This window comes from Ictalurus punctatus, chromosome 20, assembly GCF_001660625.3.
Source record: "Ictalurus punctatus breed USDA103 chromosome 20, Coco_2.0, whole genome shotgun sequence".
Lineage (NCBI taxonomy): Eukaryota > Metazoa > Chordata > Actinopteri > Siluriformes > Ictaluridae > Ictalurus > Ictalurus punctatus.
The window spans coordinates 20,347,170-20,363,491 of record NC_030435.2 but is presented as its reverse complement, the minus strand read 5'-3'; the positions used below and the strand labels follow the sequence as shown (position 1 = coordinate 20,363,491).

The window sequence follows — 16,322 nt, the reverse complement described above, 5'->3', positions numbered from 1 at the left end:
AGAGCACCGTCAAACGGCCGAACATAACCCAGTGATTCATGGTTTCTAACTATAAGAGATGCACAACAAAATAATTTAGAACCACGTAACTCTTCATTTTATTTTCTAAATATTTCAGAATGTAGCACATTATATCTCTGGAATAGACAAACAGAGAGACTGTACAGTATATCTATATCTATATCAATATCTATATCTATAATCTATGTCTATATCTATGTCTATCTCTATATCTACATCTATATCTATATGTATATATCTATGTCTATATCTATAATCTATGTCTGTGTCTATATCTATAATCTATATCTGTGTCTATGTCTATAATCTATATCTGTGTCTATATCTATATCTATGTCTATATCTATATCTATGTCTATATCTATAATCTATATCTATGTCTATATCTATATCTATGTCTATATCTATAATCTATGTCTATATCTATAATCTATATCTGTCTATGTCTATATCTATGTCTATATCTATAATCTATATCTATAATCTATATCTATGTCTATGTCTATATCTATAATCTATATCTATGTCTATGTCTATATCTATATCTATAATCTATATCTATGTCTATATCTATAATCTATATCTATGTCTATGTCTATATCTATAATCTATATCTATGTCTATATCTATAATCTATATCTATGTCTATATCTATAATCTATGTCTATATCTATAATCTATATCTATGTCTATATCTATATCTATAATCTATATCTATGTCTATATATATAATCTATATCTATGTCTATATCTATATCTATGTCTATATCTATAATCTATATCTATGTCTATGTCTATATCTATATCTATGTCTATATCTATAATCTATATCTATGTCTATGTCTATATCTATATCTATGTCTATATCTATAATCTATATCTATGTCTATGTCTATATCTATATCTATGTCTATATCTATAATCTATGTCTATATCTATAATCTATATCTATGTCTATATCTATATCTATAATCTATATCTGTCTATATATATAATCTATATCTATGTCTATATATATAATCTATATCTATGTCTATATCTATATCTATGTCTATATCTATAATCTATATCTATGTCTATATATATAATCTATATCTATGTCTATATATATAATCTATATCTATGTCTATATCTATATCTATGTCTATATCTATAATCTATATCTATGTCTATATATATAATCTATATCTATGTCTATATATATAATCTATATCTATGTCTATATCTATATCTATGTCTATATCTATAATCTATATCTATGTCTATATCTATATCTATGTCTATATATATGTTGTAAAAATCTGTGCAAGTGTCATGGTGACTATTTCTTGAAGCAGTCTCCAGTATCAGCGCATCGTAACAGTCAGAGCTAACCTTATAACTTGAAGTTTTCCACCGTGGGAAAGTCTTCAGGATCGAGGAGTTTGTGCTTTGGGTTTTCCTAACAAGTAACACGTCAAGCTGTGTCTTTTGCATCATTAACTTCAAGAAAGAGAGAAATAAAGGCAGGTGAGGGAATGACTGTTTATCGTTGTTGCAGTGTAAGGGAGAATAAGGAACTAGCTTGTTTCAAGTTAGTTCCACAACTGCAAATGTCACTACAAATGGATAAAAAGTACACGTCATTCTTTAATAAATATAAAAGTAAGCTTGGGCAAATTGCTGTGGTATAAGAGGAATAAGATACTTCAGGAAGTGCAATATAAAATAATATTCAATCAACTTAACACTTAAGACATGAACAGCGCTATTTATTATGTGCATTTTGCAAACCTGCACCGTTCCACAGCTACATCGCAAATCTACCAAATACTAAGAAGCTGTGAGTTAAACCTAGAGCTTGATTTGGGAATAGAGATTCTTGGACATGCGTGACTGAACATTAAAGTAACGCTGCAAATTAGAAACGAGAAAAGAGAAAAGTAAGTATCCTCTGGTTAGATTTGTATAACAGTCAAAAGGGACTTTCTCCTCTTCCGACGCCCGATTAACCGACAGTACAAACTCTGATTTAAAGCAAAGCATTCGGACTGAACGGTTTTAACACCATTCCAGGCGTCGTTTTTTCTGTCTCGCTGTGAAACTCACTCATTCATTCAGAGCGGGTGTGTGTAGCCGCAGCGATCGCAACCACTTCCTCCCTACCTGCTCTACTCTCGGTAGCAAAGTGCCAAACTTCAGAGGCGAGGAAGGTGGCCATGCGTCGCAACCACGTTACGCATTCGGCCCTGCCAATGAAAAGACGTGCTTTTTTACGATGACACTCGCCCACGCGTGACTGCATTCGGCGTCGCTACTCCTCTTGACTAAGCTAACTACTTTTTCAACTGCTCTGTGGCCCACTGTTTCAGCCAAGCCCACAATCCATAATTAGTCAGTGTTGGGGATACTCCCTTTAGCACATTCACTAATTTACTCATTAGTCAAGAACTGTTACAGCTGAGCTTTCACCTCGCTGTTCCACTTTTACAGATTAGCGTGTGGAGTGGGTTAACTGATTTGGGCTGGGTAGTCATTCAGTTTCCACAATGACTGAAATATTCTAAATTGAAGATTTGTACGTTATTTCTACATCCTCTTTAGCTTTATCACTGTGCAGTCGCACACGAGTGAGCAGTCTATGACTGTATTTGGTAACACTTTACTTTACTGCTGCATATATGGTTATATATGGCCCACACAAGCTTTTCATGACAGCTGACATAAACCTACATAAAGCTTTATGAAGACTTATTCCAACAGCAGTTACCTCACAGGCTGCTGTAAGATTTATTTATTCAATATGTGCTTTGAATATTTCTGCTTATAAGGTTTTTATATGTACTAATGATTACGTCAAGAGAATTTCTAAGAGTTTTATGATGACTTATGACAAGGTCGTGACACCGTAATGACAGACGTTATGACTGTTTTCTCTGGCGCTTAAGTAAAGTGTGTTTCGTATTTCTGCTTATAAGGGTTTTATGTATACATGTGACTATGTCGTGAGAACCATAACGACATACGTTAGGAATATCTTTTCTGTCTCTTAATAAAGTGTGTTGCTTATTTCTCTTTCTAAGATTTTTTTTTATCAATGCTTAACAATTTCCTGACACCATAATGACATGTATGGATATTTTCTCTGGCCTTTAAAGGTAAGTTTATATTTCTGCTTATAAGATGTTTATGAATACTTATGGCACTATAGTGGACATCATGATGAGCCTTTAAGTAAAGCGTGCTCCTTGTTTCTGCTGTTTTTAATGTCGTTATTCATATTAACGACATTAATGACAGAAAGTATGTCCTGTATATTTTCTCTAGCCTTAATTTATAAACCACCCTGGAGTTGATTATTTTCCTATAGTGTTTTATTCCCCTTATTTGTTTCATCCGTTTATATCCGTTACATGACTATAGAACTATAGAAATATTTAAAAGGCATATTAAAACTAGTGCATTTAATCTAAAGCTTGAAAACAAATCAACACCATGTGACCAATCCTATGTAAGAATTCAACAGCGTTGTAGATTACTTGATCTTAAACGCTAGAATTACGGTATGCGGTCAATCTCAGTGGCAGCATTTCCGACACGGTTGTGCTGCCTCTTCCCGCCAGTAGCCGTATAATTGACCCGTCCGCCTGTGATGACGGCATTGGCAGTGTGTACAAGAAGTGACCCGAGCAGCCGTTGTATTAACACGGTGTGTGTCGGAGCAGAGGGCAGGAGTCAGACTGACCCACCAGTGTCCTGTTTCCTCTGCTGATCACAGCGAAAGCGTGCCGCAGAAACTGAGCCCTTTCCTGACGTTCCTCTTTCTGAAGCGCTGGCCTGGTTTCAGGTCATAAAAAAATATGGGCGTAATCCAAAAGCTGTCAGGTGGAACAAAGCTCAGGTTCAGACCTCCACCAGCACCAGCGGTTCATCTCTGACTGCGATTTACAGAACACGAGCGTGTTGATTCAGTGCACGTGTACCGAAGGGCCCACAAATGCTCTTTGACTGAGCTATTATTGTTTGGATGTTCCATACACGCTTGGAAAGAAACCATTTGAATGTTAAGTTGCTTACAGGATTACATAATGACAATCAGAACAATAATTGCTAACATATTACATAGTGGATCACAAGATAATAACATTTCTTAGTAAAAAAAATAAATAAATAAATAATGATAAATCGAGGCATGAGTCATGTTTCAGTGGAAACACATTGACCGGAACAGCACGGTGTTGCCATTTCAATTTCATTACAACATCCAGTGACTTTCAAGCAATGTGAGGAAGTTGCCGTTAAAGTCAGTGCAAATATTATTTCATGTATATTAACACAGGAAAAAAAAAAAAAAAGAACGAAAATGATTGATTAACCTGTTCACTAATACATTCTCCAGTTACTTGTGTCTTTACATCTGCTTTGCATTAATGTTCTAGCTTATTTCTTCAAGAATACAACTTAAAGAAATCTGCTCGTTCCTCCTGAGAACCAGAGGGAGAAAAATTCAAGCCATTTCCTTTAAAGCACAAAAAATGCAGGAGTATGTGGCAGAAAGATGGATGCCAGCTCAACCGAGCAGTCCAATACCTAAATAGTAGCAATTGTGAGGCTGTACAGGTATGCATCATCAACGAGGTGTGTGTGTGTGTGTGTGTGTGTGTGTGTGTGTTGTTTATTCAGCTGGCCGAATTTAGAGGCGGCAGATTCAAGCACACTTGCGTGCATGTCTGTGGCAGCAGAAATGAAACAGACCCACTTTACTCAGGCCTGAAGTCCGTGCTGCGTTCACACTGAAGCGGTCACATGGTTCATGAGATTTGACTCATTTGGACAAATTGGCGTCAGAGTGATAGCTGGACATTTGGACAAAATAAAAGTGAAAAGAATAACACGGAAATCAGTGAAAAATCATGTGTTTAATGAATAATGTGAAAAAAAAAAATACATGGAAATCAATCATTCATGTGAAAAATCACGTTAAATGAGTCATGTGGGGGGAATGAGTTAAATGGGTCATGTGGGGGGGAATCACATGTAGAAATGAATGAATCAATTGAAAACAAAAACATTGTTGTGAAAATCTGACGAAAAAAAATTCACATGTAAAAAGCAATGAATCATGAAAAGTTGCACTTGATAATAAATTAATCGTGTAGGGGGAGGAATCACATGGGCACGTCTGCCTCGCACCTTCAGGGTTAGGGGTGCTTCAGGGGTTTCCTCAGGGTACTCCGGCTTCCTCTCCCGGTACAAAGACATGCATTGTAGGCTGATTGGCGTTTCCACTTTGTCTGTAGTGTGTGTGATTGTACCCTCTGACCGGTTGGTACCCCATCCACGGTGTCCCCTGCCTTGTGCCCCGAGCTCCCTGGAACAGGCTTCAGGCTCCCCCATGATACGCCTTATGGAAAATGGATGGATGGGGAAAAAATGCACATGAAACAAAAATGTGTTAAAAAAAAAAAGTTCATGTGACTTTTCCCAAAGAATGACGTTGTAATGTAATGGTGTTTGATTGAATCCTGCTTTCCTCAGGGAATGCGTAGTACTTTACAGGCTATAACTACAACTACGGCGTGACTCCCCTTAACGTCGCTCTAGAACCTCTTATGCGACGAGATCATTTCCTATAATCAAACAAAAGCCACCTTTCAGGATCTCCTCCCACCCAAATAAAACATTTTAAGAGGCAGATATGTGTTTGCGCTGAGTCCGGAACACAGCCATGGTTAAATGTTAACAGCTAATACATGAAAACCATCTCCCTCTCCTGAGCACTGTACACTGACACCCAGTTACGTCCTTAAGGACTCAGTGCGCCAGTGTCTGACCCGTACTGCAGCACAGCGATTCAAGCTCAGATTTATACAAGGTGTTGGTGTTGTGTGACCTTTTGATTCATAACACACCTTGTGAGGCCTCGAGTCGTTTGGGAATTCAGTGATGCAGCACATCATTAAAACCCCATGGTCCTGAAAGCCCTGGAATCGTGTACAAAGCACAAGGCATACACACAACAGACAATTTACTATCTACAATGGTCGACTTTTCAGCTGAAGTCTATCTAAAAACGCTTTATCCTGTATATTATATTTGTACAGGCATGTCAGGTCGGTCCAAAGACGCAGCCCCAAGTGTGTATAAATCACTGAGCTGTATGTTCGGCAAATGGCAACATGATGTAATGGGATCTAATCCCAGTCTTATGTAAGACCGCGAGAGAAACACTCCCTGGCTCGACTATTAGGTGCCGTTGCTTTGTTGGTTTCTTTTTGTTTCGGTCGTGTGCTCGCAGATCTGTTTCGTTCTGACTGAGTCCCGTAGCAAAACAGAGCAAGAACAGTGCGGCCCTCAGCTTTCAGGTGCACGTAGTGGAGGAAAAAAGAACGAGAAAAAAAAAACCCCAACGTGAACGCCGTTCTTGTTCCAGAAATTTTCCACAAATATTTGAGGTGTACTGAAATTAGAACTGGACACAAGCCAGTTCTTTGAATTCCAACCAAAGATGGCTGCATGTGCCAGCCAATCTCTGTTTTTCATTTCTCAACTATCCCACCCCCACTTTCTCTATTTTTCTTCGCACAGCCCGTGAGTCTGAATGCTATCATTCTGTGATTCTGCGCGAATCTGGCCGCGCGTGTGCAGGAAATGGGACCAAACTGGCTTCCTGAGTGGCCCAGAGAGGAAACGCCGCAATAAGCAAGGGGTGTGCGTTTAAAAATAACCCGGTATAAAAGGCCCGGGCAGGAGCCCACTCGCCGTCAAACTCTCCCTCGCACACTTTCCACAAGCACGTTGCTCACTCGCTCCTGCTCTTCCATTCTCTCGGCCCGCGTGAACGTCTGTACCCAGCAGGTATGCCTTGTAAAACAAGAACAACTAACATGCTGAAAACGGAAAAAGAGTGAAAACACACAAACGGGAATGCGCTCCAGAAGCGCGTTCACAAGTACGGCCTACAAAACTTGTGGAAGAGGGGGACTTTGAAGGTTTTTTGGTTTGTTTGAAGGCTCCTAAACTTTTTATTTTTATTTTTCATCCCTAAGCCTTTTATTTGCTGTGAGACAAAAGCAAGAAGACAAAAAGTCATATGTAATGAGACTCTTTGATGAGAGCCACAAGTTTGAGCATGTTTGAACTCTCCTTAAAAACAAAACAAACACACACACACACACACACACACACACACACACACACACACAAAACACAACTTTTGCCAGTTTTTGACGCTTTTGTTCGGGATATGAATTATCCTGTAAGGCTGGTACAGCACATTTGAGTAATTAGTTCAGGCATGGGGAAAGTGAAGCTTAGAGACCTGGGGCATGGCACACACATACACACAGACATAACACATCTGCACAGTGACATGAAAAGAGTAGTGATGATAGAAGCTTACCATTAAAATGAACCCACCAGGGAAATGCCTTCTGTTTCGTACATTCCACGTGCAACAATACTGGCGTTTGTACGACTTGCTAAAACATCATCGTTCCCATCCTTGTAAGCAGATGTCGAGGTGTTCCTGGAGACTGGAAAGGAAATAGAAAGTGAACTGTTAGAATGTTTCAAAAAGCAAAACGTGAAATATAGGTGTTTATTCCAGAGCACCGTTGGATTCTCGTCGAGAATAGAGGCTAGGGAGGGAACAACTGTTTATAATGTAAAGTTCGATAATTCTTTCATTAAGGAAAAATTGTGTTTATTGACCTGTGGTGTAAGAGGAATCAAACACCCTGAGACATGCTGTTACTGGAAAGGAAACGAACTTTGATCCACGTCAGGCCGCATTGCACCACTGCATCACTGACTACGTTTACATGGACAGCAGTAATCTAATTATTGACCTTATTCTGAATAAGACAATATCCTGATTAAGGTGTTTACATGAGTCGCTTTTGGTATACTCCTTTCATGTTCCCGTTTTACATGTTATAGAACATAGATCGATTAACGGCACACGTCATTACTTCGAGTATGACTTTAGTCGGTCATCAATAATCGCTGTTTACGTGGAAGTTTCTTAATCAGAGTATCGTCTTGATCGGGTTAATATCGGATTATTGTTGTCCATGTAAACGTAGTGACTGAGTATTTTCCTAAAACAGCACACACCATCGTGTTATTTCTTGGCGTATTGTCTCTCCTCAGTTATTAGGCCTCCAGTGTTACCTCCTAGCTTTTTTTTGGCAGTGGTTACTGTACATTTTGTTACACCACCTAGGCTATTGTGCACAGAAACACTGGGTTTGGGAAGCATTTGCTCATCGGGCTTTGGTCCAGACTCAATACAAACCCAAAGATGTGCTGACATGTGAGTAAGCGCTGTGTGTTAATTCATCTGAATCATCACAGACTCAAAAACCAGGAAAGCGTCAGATCAGTCACAAGCAAAAGAGAGAGAGACAGTGAGAGAGAGAGTGAGAGAAGGGACAAAGTAGGTATTTCTCCAAATGAAACCGCATCAGTAAAAGTGAGGTGGGCCACGGTGAGCTAATGTTTTTCGACGGCTGCCGTGAAAACAGAGGCGGGTTTTGCAAACAGGACACTCTGTCCGTCAGAGGTTTGAACACACAAACACAAGCTGGGGCATAGAAATTACAATGTGCATGCTTTACACCGAGGTCCCCTAGTAACACACACACACACACACACACACATATGGTAGGTTGACACATCAATTAGAAATGGTGACTGTTAAGTGGCTGGGAGTGTATATGGGGTTGGTCATATTGAGCTTAAACACACACGTCAGGCAGCGCGAGAGAATTTGCCGGCTTGCATGACGTGTGTTTATAATTGGTGTCATTTTGTGCAATGGAAAATGATTTGAATTAAAGGCTTTCTTTATGCTTCTTTGGGTTCCGTCATAAGTTATTTGTCTTAAAAGATTATACCGGACTATATGGATCACTCTGATTTGAAAACACATATGAGGCAAAGACAACGATGTTGGTCCTCGCATACTTTTACAATGAGTCATTACGGGACACACTCATACGCAGAGTAGCAGCGATACAAAGCACTTAGAGGAACTGGAAGGATTCATAACTCGTCCGAGGAATTAACGATATTAAGGCTGGTCTGTGGAGCAAGGGCTAGCGTCGAGCCAGGTTCAAACTTAAGTGCTTACAAAACAGAAAGACATACACACCTACTTCTCATTCCACACGCTGTACTTGCTCAGGCATAAAGGGCATACCTGTAACTGTTCCTTTCCTAGAAAGGTGCATATAGTGTACATTTAAGTATTAATTATGCTCTAATTATGCACAGTAAATCATTTCATACTGGGTGTACGACAGTATCGCTGCATTTCCAGATCAAAGAAGAGAAAGGTTACTAATCTGCTAAATGGTGCCTTTTCTTGTCTCTGGGATGGTTCGCCTTTTCAAAGCTACACCTTTTGTACCTGTATGTACGCTACTTCCATGAGCCCATGTGACAAATACACTACAAAAGATGTACCTTTGAAGGGTGCCACCTGAGAGACAACAAACAAAATGTACAGTGTGGCACTATTTTTGATCTGAGCATCATATAAATCAAAAGCACACGAGATATGACCTACCTGGCTATACAAAGTCATTTCTAAAGATTATTAATAGAATCGTAAGATAATATGAATCATGGTGCTGTAATATGCGACATGGCTTACACTCTTGGAAATAAGGGTACTTTTAATAAGTACACTGAACTTTTCCTTGGAGTGGAGTGGTACAATTAAGGACCACTGAAGTACCTTTAAAGCTTAGGAGGGGGGCTCATTAAAGGTACAACATGTGCACCTTTCCCAACCCCCAATCCCCTTGTACTAAATGTTCAAAAGATGTACCATAGAGACAGGAAAAGACCTACTCAGAGCAGGTGTGAAGATGTGCCACCAGTCCTGGTTTTGGTTTCTATCACTTAATGATGTATGAAAATGAGCTGCATAAAATGTCCCGAGATGTTTATTTATGCAAATGATTCCCACTAGACCTGTCCATTAACCTGTCGTTTGCATGTCACTACTGTTAAAGCACGTGACATGATAAAAGTCTGTAGTGAGGGATATTCACACACACACACACACACACACACACACACTCTCCAAACTCCCCCCAACCCCTAGGACTCGTCATTAGCGAAACTTAATGACTCCATAAACAATGCGAATATAAATCGCAGCGCCGATCGGCGCGTCGTCCGACCTGAATGCGCCGCCTCATTTGCACGTGAATGGCGCGCGACGTGAGCGTCGAGCGCGTGGCCGAGAGCGAGACACGAGCGGCGCCCGCGTTTAGACAAACCTGCTGCGCGGACACAAAAACGCCGCGAGCGCGCGGTATTGGTGCGGGGCTGCGCGCGGGCGAGGACCGCTCCTCTCACGCCACGTGCACTTTGCACCAGTTTCGGCTGCTGCACCATGACTCAGACTCACTGAAGCAATTAAAAATAAATAAATAAACACAAACAAACAAACAAACAAATTATCAATCGGAGTTTTCATTTTAAATAAACACATGGCATTCTTCAAAAGTCCAATCTGGACTGTTATTAACTTGTCATCACGTGTATTTGATTATTTATTTATTTAAATTGCGCATGTGACCAATACCGGGAGGTGTTATATAAATGGGACACATTATTATTATTATTATTATTATTATTATTATTAGTAGTAGTAGTAGTAGTAGTAGTAGTAGTAGTAGTAGAGGTAGTGCATGAGTAACAGTCATTGTTACTGTATATTGATGACTATACACATCTGTTTTAAATTGGATTCATTTGACATGTTCACTATATGATCACAACATGGGTCCTCTAGCTAAAAAATTCCATAAAATTAGAGTAAAAATCTTATTGTTTAATTTGTTTTCTTTAAGAAGGTGCGAAGTTGAAGTCGTTTGGGTTAAAGTAAAAGTGTGAGTCTGTTGTAGGCAGGTATCAACAAACTAAATAAAGTTTTTTTTTTTTTTTAAATAGTGAAAAAAGCAAACAAACAAACCAAATAACATCTTGTGGTTGGGCTGTTTCTTTTTCCATCAGAATGTGTCGCTTTGTGTCTCTAAATTACACCCCAGACTGCTTCTATAAGTCAGCTATTTCGGGTTGATATTATGTTGCAGTTACATTTCTGGCTTTTATTCGTGCCATCCTTAGATAACTGTAGCCCATCAGAGCTGCCAGATAAACAGTCCTGAAATGTTAGTCTTTCCAAATGACTTAAAAGTCACGAAATATCCACCAAAATATCACAAATCCTATCAAATGGGATCCACGGTTGTTTTATTTTACCGCCCAGTATGATTAAAGGCATTCAAATCTGGCAACTTTGAGCGACAGGACTGCTGCGCATGCGCGGTGCCAATCAAGCGGACCGGCGAGTCCTGCCCCTTCTCTGACGTCACGCCTCGCGAGTAGCTAAATGGGAGTATGAGCGCAGGCAGAGGGAGAGAGCGCGTGTGTTTTACTCAGAGTAAGTGGAGTAAGAGAAAGAGAGAAAGAGAGAGCTCTTTTATACTGGCTATTTTTGGGCGCTCGACCTCCATCCTGAACGCCGTTTCCTCCGCTCGCACAATTGGTCCAGCAGCGGGGTTTATAAGGGAGGAGGGTTTTACCTGCCACACACTCGCTGCACGCCAAGGACACTGGAGCAGCGCAGCTTTATGGGACAGAAGAGCAACTCTGGATCAGACGTGTATTAATATTGTCGGGTTATTTGTTGTTGTTTTTTACGAGGAGAGCGTTGTATTTTACGCTCACTTAAAAAAGACTTTTTAAAAAAATATATAAATATATATAACTTTGACATTTGGGGAAAATGGCTTTACCTGGGACCATTTTGCCATCCATTTCTACATTCGCCGGACAGAAGGAGAAACTTTGGGAAAATGTAAGTAATAGTTGTTTTACGCATTTTTACGCGCATTTTACGCAAAACTTTTACGCATTAAAGATACCAGCAAAGTTATACGCATTGTTAGCGATTCAGTTAAAGATGATCTTAACACTAAATGCGTTTTCTTTTCTGCAGAGGTGGATTGGAGAATTGGAGAAGCCGCTGGCGTGCGCGGTACCGAGTGTGGATGTGTGCCGTGCCAGAAAGGACGACGAGGATCTGAGCGATTTCTTGGATCTGGAGTTTATTCTGGCCAACACGACCGGTCCGGAGAGTGTGATGGGACCGGCGGACTATAATTCAGCAGTGGAGCACTGCAGCATGTTCCAGACTGGGAGCGCGTACGTGCCTCCTCCACCACCGTACTCCCACAGCTTTGTGGCGGAACTGTTGCACTCCGACGCGGATAACACGTACTGCATGAGCATGAGCACAAGCACCACCACAAGCACCACCAGCAGCAACAGCAACAGCATCGGGATTCAGGGCCGGTTCGTGGTGAACTCCGCGCCTTTCCCGAGGCAGGACTTCGTCGAGGGAATCAAAGTTGAGCCGTGCTCGGACGGCTACGGTCCCGTGATGGGCATGGTGCCACAGAGCTGCCACCGGATCAAACAGGAGGGCAACGTATCGTGCGCGATGCCCTTTGACCAGCCGAGGCTCGCCGTCTCTCCGCAAGCAGCAGGGAACATGACGCCGCCGCTCAGCCCGGACGACCAGGCGCGTTGTCACACGCAGATCTGCCGCACCACTTTCCCGCAGAACGGCTACTACCCGAGCCACGCGCCTCTACCGCAGCAGCAGCAGCAACACCAGCATCAACAGGTGCCTCTGGCTTACGCGGGAGCGCGCGCATACGCGGGCATGTTCGATGACGGTCTCGGGATGGTGCAGCCCGGTGCGCCGCGCGCGCTCCTCACTCCTCCGTCCTCGCCGCTCGAGCTGCTCGAGACCAAACCGAAGCGCGGGCGACGCACCTGGCCGAGGAAGCGCGCGGCCACGCACACATGCACGTTCGCCGGTTGCGGCAAGACGTACACCAAGAGCTCGCACCTCAAGGCTCATCACCGAACTCACACCGGTAAGAGGATTTAAAAATAACAATAACTCTGTTTATTCGAGAAATCATGCACAGCAAGGATGTAAAGCTGAACTGACACTAGGTTTATTTTGTCTAACGATTTAACGTTAAACATTTGCGCATGCGCTAACTACTATAATAAAAACTCAGCATTGAGGGGTTTTTTTTGTTGTTGTTGTAGCGATTCATACTGAATTAACATCATCTCTTTTTTTCCAGGTGAGAAGCCGTACCACTGCAACTGGGAAGGCTGCGGCTGGAAGTTTGCCCGCTCCGACGAGCTCACACGTCACTTCCGCAAGCACACCGGCCACCGACCCTTCCAGTGCCACCTGTGCGAGCGCGCCTTCTCCCGCTCCGACCATCTGGCACTGCACATGAAGAGGCACATGTGAGGGACACAGAAAACAGCCGCCAAAAACGAAAGCCAAAGCCTTATTACTGCCTTATTTAAGTCCTTTGTACAAGACCAAAAGACTGTTGCTGTTGTTGTTGATGTTTTCTTGGCTCGATAAAGATTTCTATTGTTCTTTATACTTTTGTAACAGTGTAGCTGGTACTACGTGGGATTTCTAGAGCAGACAGTAAAATGCTGCATGTGTTTTGGGGACACAGCATCATGCAGGGCTGGTCCTATAAAAAAAAATATATAAATCTCTATATCTAGCTACGTTGAAACTGGAAACAGTGTGTAAGTTTGACAAGGTGCCTTTCTAGTCATGAATCTAACATGCATGCTGTGCTGCCAGGATTGTGCGAAACGTCCTGAAGTCATGCGTGACGACAACGTTTTCCTCTTGAAACTGCCTCCAAATTGTTCTAAGGACCAGAATTGTGTATTCCCTCATGTTTGATACGTTCTCAGCCATTTGGTTTTCATGGACGCAAGATATTTTCTAGATATTGTATCATGAAGGTACAATAATAATCTGTTTAAGCCCCATTGTACACTAGCACATTCGCCAGGGCTAGATGCTCTGTTTTTCTTTTTTTTCTTTTTTTTTTTATTATTAAAAGAATGTGTACATAAGTTTTATATTGTAAGTATTGTATTTATTGTATATATTAAACTAAATTGGAATATAATCCTGTCGCCATGTGCATCTTTGTGATTGTCCTCTTCTTCATCTTACTTGTCCCTCCTTCGAAAAAGTCAACTCGCATATTTAAGCTCAACCTCTTATTATGGGCTGCTTTGATGTTGCTTTGGAGTCCTCAGAAGAAACTCTACGGCACACAAGCTCATTACTGGTTAACATGCGCCCTTAACACGGCATTTGGTTAAGGCAAGGGTACGAAGCTGCTATTCCTGAACCCCCACTCAGGCTTATGGAATCGAGTATTATAGTTTAGGCCAAGATGCTTTCCAGCTGCTGCGAGACGAGGCCCGCAGCCTGTGGCTTTCGCCTATAAATACAAACATTACATTTCCATAATTACAGAGAGAGAATTTAGATATGTCTGGACGGAGGGGCGCTGGGCTAAGTGCTGAAGATCCAGAAGCGCAGGGATAAAGCTTAAAGATGGCACATTTACACGAGGTTTTAATGGGCGGCTTGCCGAAACAAGACGTCCGAGCGCGTAACTGCCGATGGGATTCAACGTTCAGTCCAAACTAGTCCACAAGGTGGTGGACATCCACTTCTAAGCCTTCACGACCTTAATGATAGCTGAAGAACCAAAACATTAGTCAGGAGAGGAACTTTAAAAGGGAATGACACAAAAAATAACCATGTAAACAGAAAGCAGAGTGAATACCAGAAGTTTCATTTGAGTGAAAATAAAGTAGAGTTTTATTGAAGATTTCCACCTCTCTGCTTGTGTGGAACATGGTACGCTCATGTTCTGTTCAGTTGAGTAAAATTTCTCATATGGAGGGACAAAAAAAAGAAGAACAAGTTGCCAGGTTATTAATATAGCAAACTGGTGAGGTGTAAAGGTAAAAGTCTCAGGACACTTTTTTTTTTTTTTGTTCTGAGGAGAGTAACTTATACGCATGAGCAGCAAATATAAACTTCTCATTTTTAAGGGTTTCTAAATCTACACACGTGTTTAAAAAGCCCAAAAATGCTGCTAATGTGAGTTTCAGGATTAATGTAGGGTTGGGTGGGAACCACACACACACACACACACAATGATACATATATACACAATGATACACATATACACACAATCACCTTGTTTTATAATTATAATAAAGATATTAACGAGGTTTTTGGTTACCAAATAAAAACTGAAGAAACAAACTGACCAAGTCCCACAGCTAATAAACAACTCTTGTTTATCAAAATGGAGCTGCAAGTCCAGCAGCTTGACCCCTGACACAGATATTGCGAACGAATTCAGAAAAGAAACACTTATCATACGGAGGGACAAAAAAAGAAGAACAAGAAGCCAGGTTATTAATAGCAAACTGGTGAGGTGTAAAAGTAGAAGTCTCATTTCACTTTTTTGTTCTGAGGATAGTAACTTCTACTATCAGTATACGCATGAACAGCAAATATAAGCTTCTCGTGTTTAAGGGTTTCTAAATCTACACACACGTTTAAAAAAAAAAAAAAAAAAAATTGCTGCTAATGTGAGTTTCAGGATTGGTGTAGGGTTGGGTAAACAACAACTGTTGAAAAAAATGTCAAAATGGAGCTGTAAGTACAGCAGATTGACCCCTGACACAGCCATCACGAACGCATTCAGAAAAGGAATCCCCGAAGGCAGCCTCTTATTAACCCACTTGACACTGGACACACTGCAGCTAAATCTAAAAACGAGACAAGAATGTGGCTGAGCATGCCTGACGAGAAGTCTTCAAATGAACCACACATGTGGACGCTTAGAAGAGAGGAGGCGTCATTCAACGACAAAGAATAACACGAACGAGAAACGAATTCCTAGCCCTGTACTTCAATGTCACCTGAGCCTTACCCGGGCTCTTACTTCTCTCTCGCGTCGCCTTTCTCGCTCCGAACCTTAGATTCGAGCCCCTTGTGAAGCTTTTAGTGAATAGAAAAGCGCGCTGAGGAATGTCCTGTTATTTCAAATGGCTGTAATTGACATACCAAAACCCACAAATTCATCCAGCTGCTGAACACTTGGATCGAAATCTTGCATTCATTTTCAACCTATTCGGTCTAAAGCCGGCTTTAAAAAGCGCTCGAGAGCATTTACGACGGCTTTGTGTGGCGTTTCGAATACACAACCTTTGAGGAAACGGAAAGGAAACGCCATGTGAGATAAAGGAAGTTTCTTAATAGGGAAATTGCATTATACACATAAAAACAAATACGAACAGGAACATAGAGTAAAACTCAAAGGCACACGTGCTGCACATCTCTGCTTGCAACCTATACTACAAAC

The 16,322-nt window shown here is 41.1% G+C and overlaps 1 protein-coding gene across 1 annotated transcript; it reads left to right on the top strand.

Annotated features, from left to right (window-relative positions):
* Window positions 1–11,428: 11,428 nt before the first annotated feature.
* Window positions 11,429–14,054, top strand: klf2b (Kruppel-like factor 2b). Its single transcript, XM_017496368.3, has 3 exons — window positions 11,429–11,881; window positions 12,023–12,968; window positions 13,188–14,054. Exons 1-3 carry the CDS (start codon window positions 11,810–11,812, stop codon window positions 13,361–13,363), a joined length of 1,194 nt encoding a protein of 397 aa, XP_017351857.1. The 5' UTR covers window positions 11,429–11,809; the 3' UTR covers window positions 13,364–14,054.
* The last annotated feature ends 2,268 nt before the right edge of the window (window positions 14,055–16,322 follow it).

Bases quoted from the DNA above. Each gene is read 5' to 3' on its own strand.
- klf2b (XM_017496368.3), top strand. From the start codon at position 11,810: ATGGCTTTACCTGGGACCATTTTGCCATCCATTTCTACATTCGCCGGA. The intron at 11,882-12,022 runs GTAAGTAATAGT...TCTTTTCTGCAG, and splicing joins AGGAGAAACTTTGGGAAAAT to AGGTGGATTGGAGAATTGGA. The intron at 12,969-13,187 runs GTAAGAGGATTT...CTTTTTTTCCAG, and splicing joins TCATCACCGAACTCACACCG to GTGAGAAGCCGTACCACTGC.